Here is an 18454-nt window from a genome sequence, read left to right on the forward strand (position 1 = left end):
ATTGGGAACCAGATAAGGAACCATTTAAATAAATACAAACTAATTATTAAAAGGCAGTCAGCATGGACATACCAAAGGCAGGTCTTGCTTACCAAAGCTAATGAAGTTTCTGAAGCAGTCTCTGATTGGATGGATAAAGGAAGGGCAGTGGAGGTATTATATATCTAGATTTTCATGAGGCATTTGATGAGGTGCCATATAGAAGGCTGCTAAATAAGGTGAGAGGGTTGTGGGGTGGATGGTAGAGCGGTTTGGAAACTTGCTTCGTGATAGGGAAGCAAAGAGTGCCTGTGAGTGGGAGGATGTGTAGCGGGGAGCATCTGTAGCGGGGAGGATGTGTAGCGGGGAGGATGTGTCGCTGGGAGGATGTGTCGCTGGGAGGATGTGTAGCTGGGAGGATGTGTAGCTGGGAGGATGTGTAGCGGGGAGGATGTGTAGCGGGGAGGATGTAAGTAATGGGGTATCTAAGGGATCAGTACTAGGACTATTATGTTGTTGCGGATCTCGGATTACGGCACTCCCCTTACCGAGGGGGGTTTAATCCCCTCGTCTATTAAGCTGGCCATCCGAGTCCTAGAAGATGTCGCTCTCCTTTGCGGGGTTGAGATTGACCAGGGTGACTGGTCAATGGGTTCCCAGATACCTTCGCCAACCTCGCCGCAAAGCAGGGTGCTACTTCTGCCCGAGCCACGGACAAGATGGAATTTTGCCGAGTGGTTTAGCAATCCGAAGCTCAAGCCGTTAGCAGAAAGACAAATCAGATTCCGAGCGTTGGCGAAATCGTGCCACGTATACTCAATGGAGAAATCACTAAAGCGACTGGATGAGAGGAAACCCAAAGTAAAGGAAGAATATATGAATGAATATTCCCAAAGTAAAGGAAGAACAAATATTATTTATTAATTATGTACAATAACGAAGAGGAAACGAAACACGCCCAGGACAATACAAACACACTTACATGAATGGGGTGGTGGTGGTGGGAAGGAAGAGAAGGGTCCAAGCAGATGATTCCAGGCTCCGGGTCCGCCGCGAAGAATGGCAGGCAGCTTCGCGTGTCGTTGGCGCACGACCGGACCTTATAATTATGCGGGGGACTGGGATGCCGCGTACATAATCTTTGTGCCAACTCTCTCGCTCCCAACGTTCGTCTCAGAGGGTACCCTCGCGCAGGTCGCTCCAATAACGTGACAATCAATCGAGCGCTCCCCGCGCAGTTCGTTCACGATCAGCATCCCCCGGCGCAGTCCGTCATCAATGGCCTCCCCTCACGCATCTCTCGAGAGGGCTTGGCGCTTGCGCTTTTATAACCCGCTTAGAAATCAAGCCGCGCTTCATCGAGCCACGCCTATTAACGAGCTCACCTCAGCCCTGGTTGGCTGGTGGGGGCTTACCGGCCACGCCCTGGTGGTGAGTTGACGTGGCCACACCTCGTTCTTGCCGCCCCGCCCCCTTCTTCTCCAAGCCTGACGTCGTGTTCAATGGCAGCTGAGCCAGGCAGCGAACGCTACTGGCAAGCCCAGGAACACAATTTGGAGGAAGGCTACGCCGCAATATGAATTGACAAGGGGGCCTACTCTTATTTAATTAATACAACGCAGATTCAACTATTGGGAACAGATCCTTACCTGAAACACATCCTAATGAATAACTAAAGGAGAAGCCTATAGTGTGCTACGTGTTGCTCATGGCCTAACTAGGGTGTGATCTTTTAACTTTACAAAGGTAATATTTACAAGTTGTTATTTACAAGTATTTACTAGTGAAGGGTTCTCAAAACCGCAACAATATTCATAACTAGCAGGTACCTATGGGAATTCTGCATCATGTAAAATGTGAATTCAAGTTCTCAACAATGACCGAAACTCCGAACCTCGCCAAACCCCAAGTCCTCAACACCAACCCCTCCCAACCCCAAACCCCTCCCAACCCCAAGTCTTCAAACCCCAGGCATTCTTACACAAGAGTATGCAAGGAAATTTGACCCATCATGCTTGTGTCACATCAACACCAGACCATGACACATTTTTATTGGGGGAATGAGCGGAGGAATGTGGATAGGACAATGTGAATGTTCAGGTATATCCCAAGGGTGCAAAAATAAAATGGGAAATATATTTATTTTCATTATAAATATTAATAAAAATTTTTTTTACGCACCTTGACGAGACCTCCACAACACAACACGCCACACAGATACATACCATCACCCATCCTAGATAATTAAAAGTCCTGTCAACATCCCTATATCCTTCTATCTGCAATGCTTCCAGGTACATACAGTGCATTCAGAAAGTATTCAGACCCCTTCACTTTTTTCACATTTTGTTATGTTGCAGCCTTATACTGAAATCGTTCAAATTCATTTTTTTCCCTCATCAATCTACACTCAATACCCCATAATGACAAAGAGAAAACAGGATTTTAGAAAGTTTTGCAAATTTATTAAAAAGAAAAAACTGAAATATCACATTTACATAAGTATTCATACCCTTTGCTATGACACTTGAAATTTAGGTCAGGTGCCTCCCATTTCTCTTGATCATCTTTGAGATGTTTCTACACCTTGATTGGAGTCCACCTGTGGTAAATTCAATTGATTGGACATGATTTGGAAAGGCACACACCTGTCTATATAAGGTCTCACAGCTGACAATGCATATCAGAGCAAAAACCAAGCCATGAGGTCGAAGGAACTCCCTGCAGAGCTCAGAGACAGGATTGTTTCGAGGCACAGATTTGCGGAAGCCGACAAAAAAAAATTCTGCTGCATTGAAGGTTCCCAAGAGCACAGTGGCCTCCATAATTCTTAAATGGAAGAAGTTTGGAACAACCAGGACTCTTCCTAGAGCTGGCCGTCCGGCCAAACTGAGCAATCGGAGGAGAAGGGCCTTGGTAAGAGAGGTGACCAAGAACCCGATGGTCACTCTGGCTGAGCTCCAGAGATCCTGTGTGGAGATGGGAGAAACTTCCAGAAGGACAACCATCACTGCAACACTCCACCGAGCTGGGGTTTAAGGCAGAGTTGCCCGACTGAAGCCTCTCCTCAGTGAAAGACACATGAAAGCCCACAGAATCTTGTTTCTCACAGTCTGAGAGTCCTTGAGGTGCTTTTTTGCAAACTCCAAGCGGGCTTTCATGTAATGGTGCATCCAGTAAGTGACATCCAGTAAAACCATGACATCCATCCAAACTTGTGCTCGCTGCACAACACACTCCATCACTGATGCCAGTGTTTCCAACTGAAAGTTAAGGATTTCCCTACGAATCTTGTCTTTTAGTTCCTGTAAGGTTCTGGATTTTGTACAGTATACCCTGTCCTTCATGTAGCCCCAGAGAACACCCATTCTCCTTTTTCATAATCCGACACAGTGAAGTATCGGAAATCTTCAGTCCATGGGATCACCGTTCACACAATTTATTCGGGGAGCGCACAACGTCTTCCTGGACAGCCGCAATATTTGCTGCAGTTCTCGCTGACCTCGGATGACTTGACCTTTTTGCATCTGCCATCGAACCAGTCTGTCGGGATGCTGCCACCCATCTCCTTATGGCTTTGTCTGTTGGTGCTATTCTCACACCACGTGCTCCTCAGAATTCACTCTATGCACACGCAACACTGCAACCGTTTTGGAAGTACAGCTCCACAATCAGTGCCATCTGCTGAAGTGTCCACTTACTTGTCCATGATAAATTCAACCCTTAAGTTTAACCTGCAACAGTAAAACAAACAGTTAGTACATTGCCTTCAGCACAATTTAGAATGCAAATACAGTCATGACTTTTTGTGGACCCTGTAAAAGAAGAAAGTTTGTGTTTGTTTTTTTATGCATTTGGACTCTGCAGGAACCATTGCAAATAGACCTTGCATGGCATACTCTTTCATACAGAGGAAGGTTGAGCGCTATGTTTGGATAAAATTAATTGATTTAAAAAAAATAAAATTAAAATCAGATAATTGGCCTTCAGGCCTTGATCGTGTCTTGTGCTTATACACGGTCTGCGTTGTTTCCCCAGGAGTGATTGAGTAATATGTATGTTGAGGTTGTAGTGATTTGTTGTTAAGAACACAAGTTTAATTATTATGATGTTAACACGTGCACCTGTCAGTAAAAAAGATTGCATTACACAGGTATATTGCCATGTTCAGGCTTCGAGTGACTATGTTGCTTACACACTGCTGTGATCGAGTAATATGTATTGTGAAGATAATATGTTGAGGTCATATATATATACACAGTTTCCGCTAATAACGGAAACTGTGTATTCCCTTGGTCCGTTTCTCCCCCTACCTCTTAATCCTCCCGTCTCTGTATGATCCGTCTGTTGCTTTTTGAACTTGAATGTACTGTGTCACAAAGTTCGGCACGGTAAGATGCTGGAACACTTCTGGTGGCTTAACTCGTGATGATAGAGGTAGTTCTGGAAGGACCATTTAGGGCGCATTGGACCTCCAGATTTATTACAACACGATGTTCATGCTCCCCCACCTGGAACCCTCTCCGTCTGTTGCGTGGAAATGACACGCGCTCAACTCCTGTTGCTCGTGTCAGAGGTGCCTGCAAGAATATGATCATGCCTCACATGTTGAAAAACGACAACCGGAAGCATGAAGTGATTTATTTTTTAAATTATCCTTTGAATAAGGTTGTTTCCTTTAGTCAAGTTGATTAATTCACTTGGGAAGTAATTATCTGGGAAAAGGAGGTTGCAGGACCTGAGGATTGGGGAGTTCAAATTGCGCGGTTGAAGATGCATGCCGGGAAAGTGCGCTGCTCATGCTGAGCGCTTTTATTTCCTTTCCATTCTATCTAATGTTCTGTTACTCCTTTTCAGAATTAGACTGATTCACCAACTACTCGGGTTGTGCGAGTGAGTTTGGAGTGTTACACTAATTACTCGGTTTTTATTTATTTTATTTTGCATTCTCACATCATGAAAACGATATTTGCGTGTAAGTGATCTGCCTCTGGACTACCAAGATATTTTCGATTCTGACTTAATATTTCAATACATATTGCATTTAATTTTCCCGAGCAACGCCAGGTACTTCAGCCAGTATAATCTATATATATAATCTATCTATAATTCCAGTAATCTCTGTGTGTATGTTTGTATGTTTGTATGTTTGTATGTCTGTATGTCTGTGACCGCTGTTTCTCGACAACCACGGGTCCGATATACTTTAAACTTGCCAGGTATATTGCTGGGGACCCGAGGATGTGCCTTTTCAAGGTTTCATATTAATCGGACAAGTAGTTACCGAGCTATGTCCAAAAAACGATTCAACCAATCAGAGAGCAGCGAGCTATCACGTGTGCCGAACGTGGCGAACAGACTCTGCCTCGGACGGCACATTTGAGAGCGTATTCATTTATTTCACGTTGGCAAACTATGTTGCCGCTATGTTGGCGTTAAACGATGTTTTAAAACTAATTAAAACTAATTTGCGATTCTTTCGCTTTCCTGCGCGTTTGTGCATGCTATGGCGATTTCTTTACCAAACTCCGCAAGCCGTTCGCTTTGGACCAAACCATTTCATGTAAATAGAGGGGGGGGATTGTCACCGTACTCGCAAGCCGTTCGCTTTGGACCAAACCATTTCATGTAAATAGAGGGGGGGGGATATAATTTTAGATATAGATATAGTACGGGCATGCCCTAGTATATAAAACACAGTTTGTGTGTGTGTGTGTGTGTGTGTGTGTGTGTGTGTAATGTTACCGATAGACTCCTAAACGGAGAGGCTCACGTACTTGATATTTGGCACAGACATGGCCATTGAGCCTGGGACGAACATGGCTGACCTAAAAATTTATTTCATAATATGTTTTTACCATATTTTTTATCTCAGCGCGAAATATTATGACCAGAATCTGACCGGCAGCAGAGCAGCGCGCTGATTCGCTCAGAGCGATCACGTGATGTTCGTTGCCGCCATTAACTCAGTTACGCGTTCGCACGTATTTCAGAGCGATTGCGTTTTTGCCGGGTACTTCTGCATGATTAGCATTTAGCATGATTTAGCATGTTTCACATGGATTTGTTTTCAGCGAGCAGAAGTACCCGGCATTGTACGAATAATATATCGATAGTGCCGTGTAGGGCGGAGTGATGCCGCTGTGGGAGGGACCGAGCAAGGTCGCTGTGGGCGGGACCGAGCGAGGTCGCTGTGGGCGGGCCCGGGCGAGATCGCTGTGGGCGGGGCCGAGCGAGGCAGCTATGGGCGGGGCCGAGAGAGGTTGCTGTGGGCGGGGCCGAGCGAGGTCTGCGTTAGTGCGTTGCCGTTGCCGTTGCCTGGTATAAAAAGATGGTGCTTGATGCTCTCTGCGTCAAGATACGGACTTGATGTCCGTATCTTTACAACAGACATTCCAATGATGATGATGATAAATGTAATACCACTCAAGGAAGGCCCACAACTCAAGAGAGTGGAAAAAAACAATAAAATGAACAAAAATACGGGGAAGGAGAAGCAACCACTCAGAAGAATGACAGAAAATCATTTCCCTTAAATGTACCGTGTTCACCAACTAGCACGACCAGATACAGGACACCAAAATAATTTCCCTTACACATGTGTCCACCAACCAGCAAGACCATACCACTTACCTCTGGATCAAACTGTATTGCAAATATTCAAACGGTTTTTACATGCTGCCGTCTCCTAGCAACAAATGAAAATTTTCAAAAATATTGTAGCTTCACTTTTCACGGAGTATGAGCGTTCTATATATTTTCAATTCAGTGCGCCCGACTCGCTCACGTACTTGATTTGTGGCATAGACATGGCCATTGGGCCTTCACGGTGTAATTTGTGCGAGGCTTTTGTCCGAGTGAGCTTGAGTCGAGAGGGCGAATGTACGGGTTGGGAATGTACGGGTCTCCCTTCCCCCGCCCGGCAACGCCGGTACTGGAGGGCGTCACAGGATCGGTGAGTCTCCAAAATCCGCTTCGTGCTGTTGCGAAGATTCAGGACGATGTCGCGATTGTTGTGCTGCTCTCCGACCATGAGAACTGCAACGTCATTGTTGACTGGCCCTCCCCTTCCCCCTCCCCCCTCCCCCTCCACCCTACCCCCTCCCCCTCCCTTTTCCCCCTCCCCCTCCCTTTTCCCCCTCCCCCTCCCTTTTCCCCCTCCCCCCTACCCCTTCCCCTCCCCCCTACCCCTCCCCCCTCCCCCTCCCACCCCTCTCCTCTCCCATCCCTCCCCCTCCCCCCCTCTTCTCCCCTCCCCCTCCCCTCCCCCCTCTTCTCCCTCACGTTTATACACGGAATGCCGGGTAATTCCCCCCCCCCTCTTCTCCCCTCCCCCCCTCTCCTCCCCTCCCCTCCCCTCCCCCCCTCTCCTCCCCTCCCCCCCTCTCCTCCCCTCCCCCCCGTTCCCCTCCCCCCCTCTCCTCCCCTCCCCCCCGTTCCCCTCCCCTCATCTTCCCCCTCCCCTCCCCTCCCCCACCCGGCAATGCCGGGTACTTCTGCTAGTATAAACTAAAGAGTTTAAATAACACCTTTCTCCATGCCTCATGAGAAACAAAGACATGGACGGGGTCTACAAGCGGCAAATTTGATTGGTCATTGCCGTGACGTGACATGTACCGTCCTCCCGCCCCGCGGCTTGCGTGACCATGACGTAAAATGCCAAAAGATTTTGTCTAAGGACTGCTAAACAGAAAGAGTTTTTAAAGTTCCAAAAAAAAAAGGGTTTTCTACAGTGTTCAAGTATATAATTTAATTGAAATAAGATAAATATTTTAAAGGTTGTAGAAAAAAACCCCGGTATTGATGCACCATCTTTTACACCGCCTAATTTAACACGTTATGTTATTTACTTGTGCCTGGTGTTTGTGTCCTTTACATCATCCATAAAACCAGCAAATTTTCCTGTTTGGAATGTTTTTCAATATTGTTTGATGGCCAGACAGGCAGACAGTAAAAAAAGTATCTCACACGTCTCTGCACGTGCGATCGGGACAAATTCAGAGCCAAAGTACTACTAAGCTACAAGTTCATTTTCCATTTCATGTTCCATTTGTTGTTCAAAATATACCATTAAATTAAAATTATGTTGTTGCTTGATCATAAACCGACATTTGTAGCCAGACAGGCAGAAGTGAACTAATTGCTTAACACTGCTTTTCGCTTCTCATGTGCAGAGTAAAAATGTGCAATAACTGACGCCATTAACTACAGGCCTATCAGCTTACTTCCAGACATCAGCAAGATCATGGGATCCTTCATTGCAATTTACAATCCTTCCTCCTCTCCAACTGTTACGGATTCGTCACTTCCGTCTTTGTGGTTTTCATCCACTGGAAGCATTTTTAGTTTCCTATACTATTATTGTTATAGTTTGAGTGAAATGGAGATAACTGTCTTCAAAAGCAAAAATTAGTGTGTTAAAAGAAAAACGAAATGGATCGGGAGAAACCGGAAAAGGAGGAGGCGAAAGTGGAGCAAGTGAAATCGGAAGAGAAAAGCCGATCTGCTTGGAGGTGTCGAGCGGATGCTGGCGAACGTTGGTCACGAGCGAATATTGGTTTCTCCGGGAAAGGGATTCCTGTGACAGTGTCGCTGTGGCAGATAAACCTGCGTGACGGGTTTTGCTGTTGATTCCAAAAAGTGAATCATTGTTGGAGAGCAGGTACGCCTCCATTACGAGCCCGTCCGCCATTTCGCCTCGCACGAGCCATTTCTCCTCGAGCCAGCCGTTAGCCTGGTTCGCGTGTGTGACGTGGATTTCGCCTGGGAGTTTGCGGTTTTCCGCTTGGGAGCCGCTGCTCGTTCATATCGGCGTCCTTATCTGGTGAACTGAAGGTGTGAATTCCCAGTCGCCTTTTGGGTGAACGTTTGCCTGACTGACGTCGGCCCGACACCCACCCAGCGGCTCTTTGGCAGTGTTGACTGTCAGCCATCCGGGGTTCTGGTCTCGATACGACCTTTTTCTTGTGATCACCGGAGCGTGGATCGACTTTGGCCTGGTGCCGAGACAGTGACTTTGGGGGTGTTACATTTCGCTCACGTGGAGCACCGTGAGTTATCGAGTTAAGAAACTGGTGGTACCATCATAGGAATTATATGGTATTTTGTTGTGCAATTGAAGTATATTGTACTTGTGCTGTTATTATTGTGTGATACTAATACAATACTTGGTTTTTGGTAACAACTGATTGGTGTGGTTTCACCATTGGTCATTGGCACACATAATAGCACATCTTTCTGCCGTGACTCCTTTCGGGGCTCGGAGGTACACTGTGACCGGGGTTTGGGGAGGAGCACATAACACCAACGTTCTCATTTCAGATGATCAATTGGAATTTGGACAAGGTCACTCTACCTTGGACATGCTGCTTCTACCCTCCCAACAATGGTTGTAGGCCCTCAAAGTCAGACATGAGATCTGGGCCATCTCATTAGACATCTTTCGAGCTTTCGATAAAGTCTGGCATCCCGCCTTGTTCCCCAAATATCTATCTATCTCTATCTCTATCTCTATCTCTCTCTCTCTCTCTCTCTCTCTCTCTCTCTCTCTCTCTCTCTCTCTCTCTCTCGTACCATTTGGCAAACCGTGCCATTTACTTTCTTAACAATCCTCTTGAAGAAGTTCACTCACTCAAACCTTTGGACATCACTATCAGCTATGATATTTTTAGACACTTCTACGTTGGTCTGCAAAGCCAGTTACCGACTGGGGATTCTCCATCGTGCAACATCTTTCCTTGGCACACCTGAACTTGTATCCACATACAAGGCCTACCCTTCATCCATACCCTAATGTAGTACTGCTCTCCCCTCTGGGCTGGCCTTGCCTCACACCTTTCTCAGCTTGGCGCCATGGAAACCAAGGCCTTCATGATCATTGGAATCTCCCGCGATGAAGATGAGTAGATGGGCCTATCACTTTCACATCGTAGACAGGTCGGTGGTCTCTCTGTCTTCTACCTTCTCCTTCTGGTCTTGCAACCTCTACTCTTTCCGGGTTCTTCCCCCAGGTTTCTGCAGAACGTACGTGATCTGCCAGGAACCCCCTTCTTGTGGAAATACCGAAATCCAGAATCAATGCTCACCTCCACTCATTCGTTCCTCATTTTTCTCGCCTGTAGAACCAAATTACACATTACGTTCAGCCTCATTCTTCCCCCAGCTCTTAAAGACAGTTGGTCACCACCATCTCAGGTCGTCCCCCGTCTAAAGCCATGATCTTTTCTACCTCTGTGTCCTCCCCTCGCTCTCATTCTTCCCCACATCCCTTGATTACTTCTCCAAGTCTCTCTATTTTGTCCCTCATGCTTGCTGTCCCTGTTCTGTTATGTCCTGGATCCTTTCTATGGTCTAGTTCTTCCATGAGCCTCGACTTTGTATACAAAAAAGCAGAAAAAGTTCTGAGCATTAATTACAGTCAAGACCCTAATTTGGGCAAGTCAATCATGGACAATGGTCGAATACCGCTTGAATGGAATGACATCTTTAACATTAGGCCGCAGGATGACACAAATGTACTTCCACAACAGGCCTGGTTGTAAAATTGCTTGAAGTCTGTGAAAAAAAAGTTTCTGAAGTTCCTCGGGAAGACTGGCGGGTTGTGAGCTCGGTATAGTTTAACACGCGGACTCACTCATTCGGCAGTGTGAATTGAGACGAAAGAAGGAGATTTGCTTCGCAAAAGTCAAAGTATTTAGTCTAGTAGGAAGACTAGGTCCCCCTGCACCCCCCGGAGATATACTTCTAATCAGTGTTTCTAGATTGGAATAAATGTGTAGAAAATGACTAGCTATGGCCCCAAGCTGAAATAATGTCCCACATACCATTTTTATGCAAATTACTGCTGCCATTATCAAAAAAAGACTAGGTCCCCCTGCACCCCCCGGAGATATACTTCTAATCAGTGTTTCTAGATTGGAAAAAATGTGTAGAAAATGACTAGCTATGGCCCCAAGCTGACAAAATGTCCCACATACCATTTTTATGCAAATTACTGCTGCCATTATCAAAAAAAGACTAGGTCCCCCTGCACCCCCCGGAGATATACTTCTAATCAGTGTTTCTAGATTGGAAAAAATGTGTAGAAAATGACTAGCTATGGCCCCAAGCTGAAAAAATGTCCCACATACCATTTTTATGCAAATTACTGCTGCCATTATCAAAAAAAGACTAGGTCCCCCTGCACCCCCCGGAGATATACTGAAACTGGCAGTGACTGGTGATTGAAATGCGGTGCCTTTTTGTGTTTCAGGTCGAGGTACGTGAACTCCCCACGATCTACAGCAACCAGGAAGAGACTGATACCAGGGTGGTTCTGTACCTCCATCATGCTGCTACCATCGGATACAAGAACGCTGTAGTCAGAACACCGGACACAGACATCCTCCTGATCCTGCTCCACCATGCCCACAACATCAAGCTGACGGTGTACCTGGATACAGGGTCAGGGAAGCATCGCCAACTTGTCAACGTCTCTGAGCTGGCAGAATCCCTGGGAGAGGACTACTGTGCCACTCTCCTGGGGTACTATGTGTTCAGCGGAGAAGACTGCACCAGTGCCTTCAAAGGGAAGGGAAAAGTCGGGCCCTTGAAAAAGCTGGAGAAGAATCCCAGGTTTCACAGGGCATTCGGTGAATTTCACAGGGTATTTAGAAAAATAAAACTTTGTGTTAACGTCTGTGTAGACGGACCTTAATATGAGTCTATTATTTCGTAAAACTGTGATTATTTTGTAAATAAAGCACTAATTAGCATACTAGTATACCATAGACACATGTAATCATGTTATGAATAGTTCTATCATGATCTATGCCCTTCAAAACATGGGTCTAGACACCTTCATTTTTCAATTATCTGCAATATTGGCTGAGATATGTCAAAAATCGTTTTTTTGATAATGGCAGCAGTAATTTGCATAAAAATGGTATGTGGGACATTGTTTCAGCTTGGGGCCATAGCTAGTCATTTTCTACACATTTTTTCCAATCTAGAAACACTGATTAGAAGTATATCTCCGGGGGGGTGCAGGGGGACCTAGTCTTTTTTTGATAATGGCAGCAGTAATTTGCATAAAAATGGTATGTGGGACATTTTTTCAGCTTGGGGCCATAGCTAGTCATTTTCTACACATTGTTTCCAATCTAGAAACACTGATTAGAAGTATATCGCCGGGGGGTGCAGGGGGACCTAGTCTTCCTACTAGACTAATTGGGAAACGCCATCATTCCAGATTATTATGAGGAGGAAGAAGAAGACCTACCGAAAGGCGCGTTCGCTTCCTTGGTAAAAAAAAAAGGCGTGAGAGTTTGCGCATGCGCACTCGCTGTCAAGGCGGACACGGAGCGTAAAGCTTTATGGAGAATGGTGAGACTTGTGGATTAACAGAACAGTTCGTACAAAGAAAAACGACTTTCCAGACTGTGGAGAAGTGAATCGGACGACGGCTGAGGAAATGGAGGACGATAACCGCGGTGAGACATCTCTCTTGACTCGTTCTGGCTTGTTGAGGTTCACGGGAAACGGATCTTTTCGTTTCTCTCCCAAATTCTCCTTCACCCGATGCTGTGTTCATTGTTATTCACTTTTTACTCTCCTTCCACTGGTTGACGTTGATGCCTTATTGCTGACCTTTAATACATGTCATTCCTCGCCTCCACATTCTCCACCCTGCTCGGTGGCCCGAGTTTGTAACACGAACTACACTCCTCCGCCCCCGAACTGTAAAACACCACATTACTTCTCCGCCCCCCGAACTGTAAAACACCACATTGCTGTTTATACTGTATTTTTCAGTGGACCACGCTGTCCCCTCGCCCCTCTGTCCCCTCGCCCCTCTGTCCCCTCGCCCCTCTGTCCCCTCGCCCCTCTGTCGCCTCGCCCCTCTGTCCCTCTGTCCCCTCGCCCCTCTGTCCCCTCGCCCCTCTGTCCCCTCGCCACTCTGTCCCCTCGCCCCTCTGTCCCCTCGCCCCTCTGTCCCCTCGCTCCTCTGTCCCCTCGCTCCTCTGTCCCCTCGCCCCTCTGTCCCCTCGCCCCTCTGTCCCCTCGCCCCTCTGTCCCCTCGCCCCTCTGTCCCCTCGCCCCTCTGTCCCCTCGCCCCGCTGTCCCCTCGCCCCGCTGTCCCCTCGCCCCGCTGTCCCCTCGCCCCGCTGTCCCCTCGCCCCGCTGTCCCCTCGCCCCGCTGTCCCCTCGCCCCGCTGTCCCCTCGCCCCGCTGTCCCCTCGCCCCGCTGTCCCCTCGCCCCGCTGTCCCCTCGCCCCGCTGTACCCTCGCCCCGCTGTCACCTCGCCCCGCTGTCCCCTCGCCCCGCTGTCCCCTCGCCCCGCTGTCCCCTCGCCCCGCTGTCCCCTCGCCCCTCTGTCCCCTCGCCCCTCTGTCCCCTCGCCCCGCTGTCCCCTCGCCCCTCTGTCCCCTCGCCCCTCTGTCCCCTCGCCCCTCTGTCCCCTCGCCCTCTGTCCCCTCGCCCCTCTGTCCCCTCGCCCCTCTGTCCCCTCGCCCCTCTGTCCCCTCGACCCTCTGTCCCCTCGACCCTCTGTCCCCTCGCCCCTCTGTCCCCTCGCCCCTCTGTCCCCTCGCCCCTCTGTCCCCTCGCCCCTCTGTCCCCTCGCCCCTCTGTCCCCTCGCCCCTCTGTCCCCTCGCCCCTCTGTCGCCTCGCCCCTCTGTCCCCTCGCCCCTCTGTCGCCTCGCCCCTCTGTCCCCTCGCCACTCTGTCCCCTCGCCCCTCTGTCCCCTCGCCCCTCTGTCCCCTCGCCCCTCTGTCCCCTCGCCCCTCTGTCCCCTCCCCCCCCATGTCCCATCGCCCCTCTGTCCCCTCGCCCCTCTGTCCCCTCGCCCCTCTGTCCCCTCGCCCCTCTGTCCCCTCGCCCCTCTGTCCCCTCGCCCCTCTGTCCCCTCGCCCCTCTGTCCCCTCGCCCCTCTGTCCCCTCGCCCCTCTGTCCCCTCGCCCCTCTGTCGCCTCGCCCCTCTGTCCCCTCGCCCCTCTGTCCCCTCGCCCCTCTGTCCCCTCGGCCCTCTGTCCCCTCGCCGCTCTGTCCCCTCGCCCCTCTGTCCCCTCGCCCCGCTGTCCCCTCGCCCCGCTGTCCCCTCGCCCCGCTGTCCCCTCGCCCCGCTGTCCCCTAGCCCCGCTGTCCCCTCGCCCCGCTGTCCCCTCGCCCCGCTGTCCCCTCGCCCCGCTGTCCCCTCGCCCCGCTGTCCCCTCGCCCCGCTGTCCCCTCGCCCCGCTGTCCCCTCGCCCCGCTGTCTCCTCGCCCCTCTGTCCCCTCGCCCCGCTGTCCCCTCGCCCCGCTGGCCCCTCGCCCCGCTGGCCCCTCGTCCCGCTGTCCCCTCGCCATCGCCACGTTGACCACTGACTCCTCACCCCACTGTCCTGCCGCCTCGCCTCGCTGTCCCCTCGCCTCGCTGTCTCCTCGCCCCGCTGTCCCCTCGCCCCGCTGTCCCCTCGCCCCGCTGTCCCCTCGCCCCGCTGTCCCCTCGCCCCGCTGTCCCCTCGCCCCGCTGTCCCCTCGCCCCGCTGTCCCCTTGCCCCGCTGTCCCCTCGCCCCGCTGTCCCCTCGCCTCGCTGTCCCCTCGCCTCGCTGTCCCCTTGCCTCGCTGTCCCCTCGCCTCGCTGTCCCCTCGCCTCGCTGTCCCCTCGCCTCGCTGTCCCCTCGCCCCGCTGTCCCCTCGCCCCGCTGTCCCCTCGCCCCGCTGTCCCCTCGCCTCGCTGTCCCCTCGCCTCGCTGTCCCCTCGCCTCGCTGTCCCCTCGCCTCGCTGTCCCCTCGCCTCGCTGTCCCCTCGCCTCGCTGTCCCCTCGCCTCGCTGTCGCCTCGCCCCGCTGTCCCCTCGCCTCGCTGTCGCCTCGCCCCGCTGTTTTCCCGCCCCGCTGTCCCCTCGCCCCGCTGTCCCCTCGCCCCGCTGTCCCCTCGCCCCGCTGTCCCCTCGCCCCGCTGTCCCCTCGCCCCGCTGTCCCCTCGCCCCGCTGTCCCCTCGCCCCGCTGTCCCCATACCCGCTGTCCCCTCGCCCCGCTGTCCCCTCGCCCCGCTGTCCCCTCGCCCCGCTGTCCCCATACCCGCTGTCCCCTCGCCCCGCTGTCCCATCGCCCCGCTGTCCCCTCGCCCCGCTGTCCCCTCGCCATCGTCACATTGACAACTGACTCCTCACCTCACTGTCCTGTCTCCTCGCCCTGCTGATCGCCTCGTCTTTGCCCCTCACCTCACTGATGCCTCACCCCGCCGACCCCTCGTCCTTGCCCGTTGTCCCCTCACTCTTCACCCCTCACCCCTCACCCCTCACTCCTCACCCCGCTGCCGCCCAGTCCTCGCCCCGTTGACCACTGACTCCTCACTCCACTGACCTGTCCCCTCGCCCTGCTGTCCGGTTCCCTTGCACTGCTGTCCGGTTCCCCTGCCCCGCTGACTGGTACCCTCGACCCCCTGTACGGTCCCTTTGCCCCACTGACCGGTTCCCCCGACTCGCTGACCGGTTCCCCCGCCCGCCTGAACGGTTCCCCCGCCCGGCTGAACGGTTCCTCCGCCCGGCTGAACGGTTCCCCCGCCCGGCTGAACGGTTACCCCGCCCGGCTGAACGGTTACCCCGCCCGGCTGAACGGTTCCCCCGCCCGGCTGAACGGTTCCCCCGCCCGGCTGAACGGTTCCCCCGCCCGGCTGAACGGTTCCCCCGCCCGGCTGAACGGTTCCCCCGCCCGGCTGAACGGTTCCCCCGCCCGGCTGAACGGTTCCCCCGCCCGGCTGAACGGTTCCCCCGCCCGGCTGAACGGTTCCCCCGCCCGGCTGAACGGTTCCCCCGCCCGGCTGAACGGTTCCCCCGCCCGGCTGAACGGTTCCCCCGCCCGGCTGAACGGTTCCCCCGCCCGGCTGAACGGTTCCCCCGCCCGGCTGACCGGTCCCCCCGCCCTGCTGACCGGTTCCCCCGCCCTGCTGACCGGTCCCCCCGCCCCATGTCCAGTCCTCCTGTCCGGCTGGGCGATCCTCCTGCCCTGCTGTGCGGTCCTCCCTTTCCTGCTGTCCCGTCCTCCTGCCCTGCTGTGCGGTCCTCCTGCCCTGCTGTGCGGTCCTCCTGCCCTGCTGTGCGGTCCTCCTGCCCTGCTGTGCGGTCCTCCCGTTCCTGCTGTGCGGTCCTCCTGCCCTGCTGTGCGGTCCTCCTGCCCTGCTGTGTGGTCCTCCTGCCCTGCTGTGCGGTCCTCCTGTCCTGCTGTGCAGTCCTCCTGCCCTGCTGTGCGGCCCTCCTGCCCTGCTGTGCGGTCCTCCCGTTCCTGCTGTATGGTCCTCCTGCCCTGCTGTGCAATCCTCCTGCCCTGCTGTGCGATCCTCCTGCCCTGCTGTGCGATCCTCCTGCCCTGCTGTGCGATCCTCCTGCCCTGCTCTGGGGTCGTCCCGTTCCTGCTCTCCGGTCCTCCCGCCTCGCTGCTTGCGCCCCCCCCCCCCACCCCGATGTCTGGTTCCCCCACCCCGATGTCTGGTTCCCCCACCCCGCTGCCTGCCCCTCCTCCTGCCCCATTTCCGGTCCTCTTGCCCTGCTGTGCGGTCCTCCTGTTACTGCTGTCCCGTACCCTTGACCCGCTGTCCCTTCCCCTGGACCCGCTGTCCCGTCCCCTGGACCCGCTGTCCCGTCCCCTGGACCCGCTGTCCCGTCCCCTGGACCCGCTGTCCCGTCCCCTGGATCCATTGTCCCGTCCCCTGGACCCGCTGTCCCGTCCCCTGGACCCGCTGTCCCGTCCCCTGGACCCGCTGTCCCGTCCCCTGGACCCGCTGTCCCGTCCCCTGGACCCGCTGTCCCGTCCCCTGGACCCGCTGTCACGTCCCCTGGACCCGCTGTCACGTCCCCTGGACCCGCTGTCCCGTCCCCTGGACCCGCTGTCCCGTCCCCTGGACCCGCTGTCCCGTCCCCTGGACCCCCTGTCCCGTCCCCTGGACCCGCTGTCCCGTCCCCTGGACCCGCTGTCCCGTCCCCTGGACCCGCTGTCCCGTCCCCTGGACCCGCTGTCCCGTCCCTTGGACCCACAGCCCTCTCTGCCTCCCCTTTGGTTCTATTTATAAAACTTTTAAAAAGAGGTGATGATAGAACGTCATGATTTGTTCAGCGGAGGGCCTCGATGGCAATAATGATCCATGTGACCTTAAACAACTTGCTTGTTTTGAATCACAGTACCAGTTTATTCACCCTGTAATTAATGGATTTCGAACATTCTTCTGGGTGCCGCCTGCATTGCAAACTTGAACTTTGATACTCATAAAATATTGACTGGCGAAAATGTTGAATTTGCCTTTTAAAACTTCAAACTGAATTTTTTTTACCTTGTAATACACATTGATGCTTTGATTTATTATTTATTTGTAACCCACAATCCCCATGACATATTTCCCATGCATATTCCTCATGTATCTGCTGCCACCCTCTCTCCTCCGGCCTTCGTTTTCTTTTTTTTCTTTTTTTTAATTTGCACCGCTTTATTCCTGAATTTCTGTGCTGGTGGTGAGCAAACTTTTCATTTAAAATATGGAATAAAATGTGAAGGCAACACTGTCCCACTTCATAGGACCATGATGAATCGTAGGAAAGTGTGCAGCGGATCCAGTTGGAATGGAGATTGTATCAGGAATCCAAATAAGGCGTTTCCTTAACATGCAAAGCCATACGATAAGCGAACGAATCTAGGAACAGTAAGAAGTTTGCAAACTCCGATTGAAACTTCATTTATCAAGCCGAAAGATAAGGCTCCGGGTTTGGCACGTGTGCGTTTTCATTTTTCGTTCTTATCGATCTTGTGTTCAAGCTTCAAGTATTTCCAGTTCTGGGATGGTGCTATCCGTTGTTGTTTATTGATGCACGACTTGTTTTGAATATACAGTGTATGATGCATTGGTTCTTACTGTAAACAGCTGCCCTCCTTAATGAGCACATGCTTTGGATCATCCAGGTGCACACACTCAAAATGAACACTATAATGAGATGAAGTGTCCACTTGTTATTTGGTACCACCTGTTTACCTCCGCCACCGAAAGTCGATGGAGGTTATGTGTTCACCCCTGCCTGTGTGTTTTTCTGATTTTTGTCTGTGAACAGGATATCTCCAAAAGTTGTGGACAGATTCAGACAAAATTTGGCAGAGAGGTAGAGTGTGTGACAAGGACGAAATGATTAGATTTTGGTGAAGATCCGGATCCGGCTACTAGAATTTTAAAGTGTATCTTCACCATTGGGAGATGGGGCTAAAACAGACATATAGCATGATACCCTCAAAAGGTTACGGACGGATTTGGACGAAACTTGGTGGACAGGTTGGGTGCGTGACAAGACCGAATCAATTTGATTTTGGTGAAGTTCTGAATATGGATTTGGATACATTAATTATTTAATTTTAAGTGCTTCTGCATCATTGAGGGATTGGATGAAAAGCGATATTTTATAAAATAGTTAAATATAACATAAATATAACATAATATTTAAAAAACCGTTACGGACGAGTTATGACTAAACT

General features: G+C 51.8%; 1 protein-coding gene across 2 annotated transcripts in view; it reads left to right on the forward strand.

The window, feature by feature from the left end:
• Positions 1 to 12286: 12286 nt before the first annotated feature.
• The window catches only part of LOC144891382 (cytohesin-2), a 119974-nt gene continuing 113806 nt past the window's right edge, over positions 12287 to 18454 (forward strand). The window contains exon 1 of one of the 2 annotated variants that reach the window (XM_078774743.1): positions 12287 to 12449. In XM_078774743.1, coding sequence (XP_078630869.1) covers positions 12431 to 12449 — 19 coding nt within the window. In that variant the 5' untranslated portion in view covers positions 12287 to 12430. The remainder of the gene's footprint in view (positions 12450 to 18454) is intronic. The other variant, XM_078774744.1, reaches the window with a different exon arrangement.

Source organism: Myxine glutinosa, chromosome 3, assembly GCF_964187855.1.
Source record: "Myxine glutinosa chromosome 3, kmMyxGlut1.1, whole genome shotgun sequence".
NCBI classification, from domain to species: Eukaryota; Metazoa; Chordata; class Myxini; order Myxiniformes; family Myxinidae; genus Myxine; species Myxine glutinosa.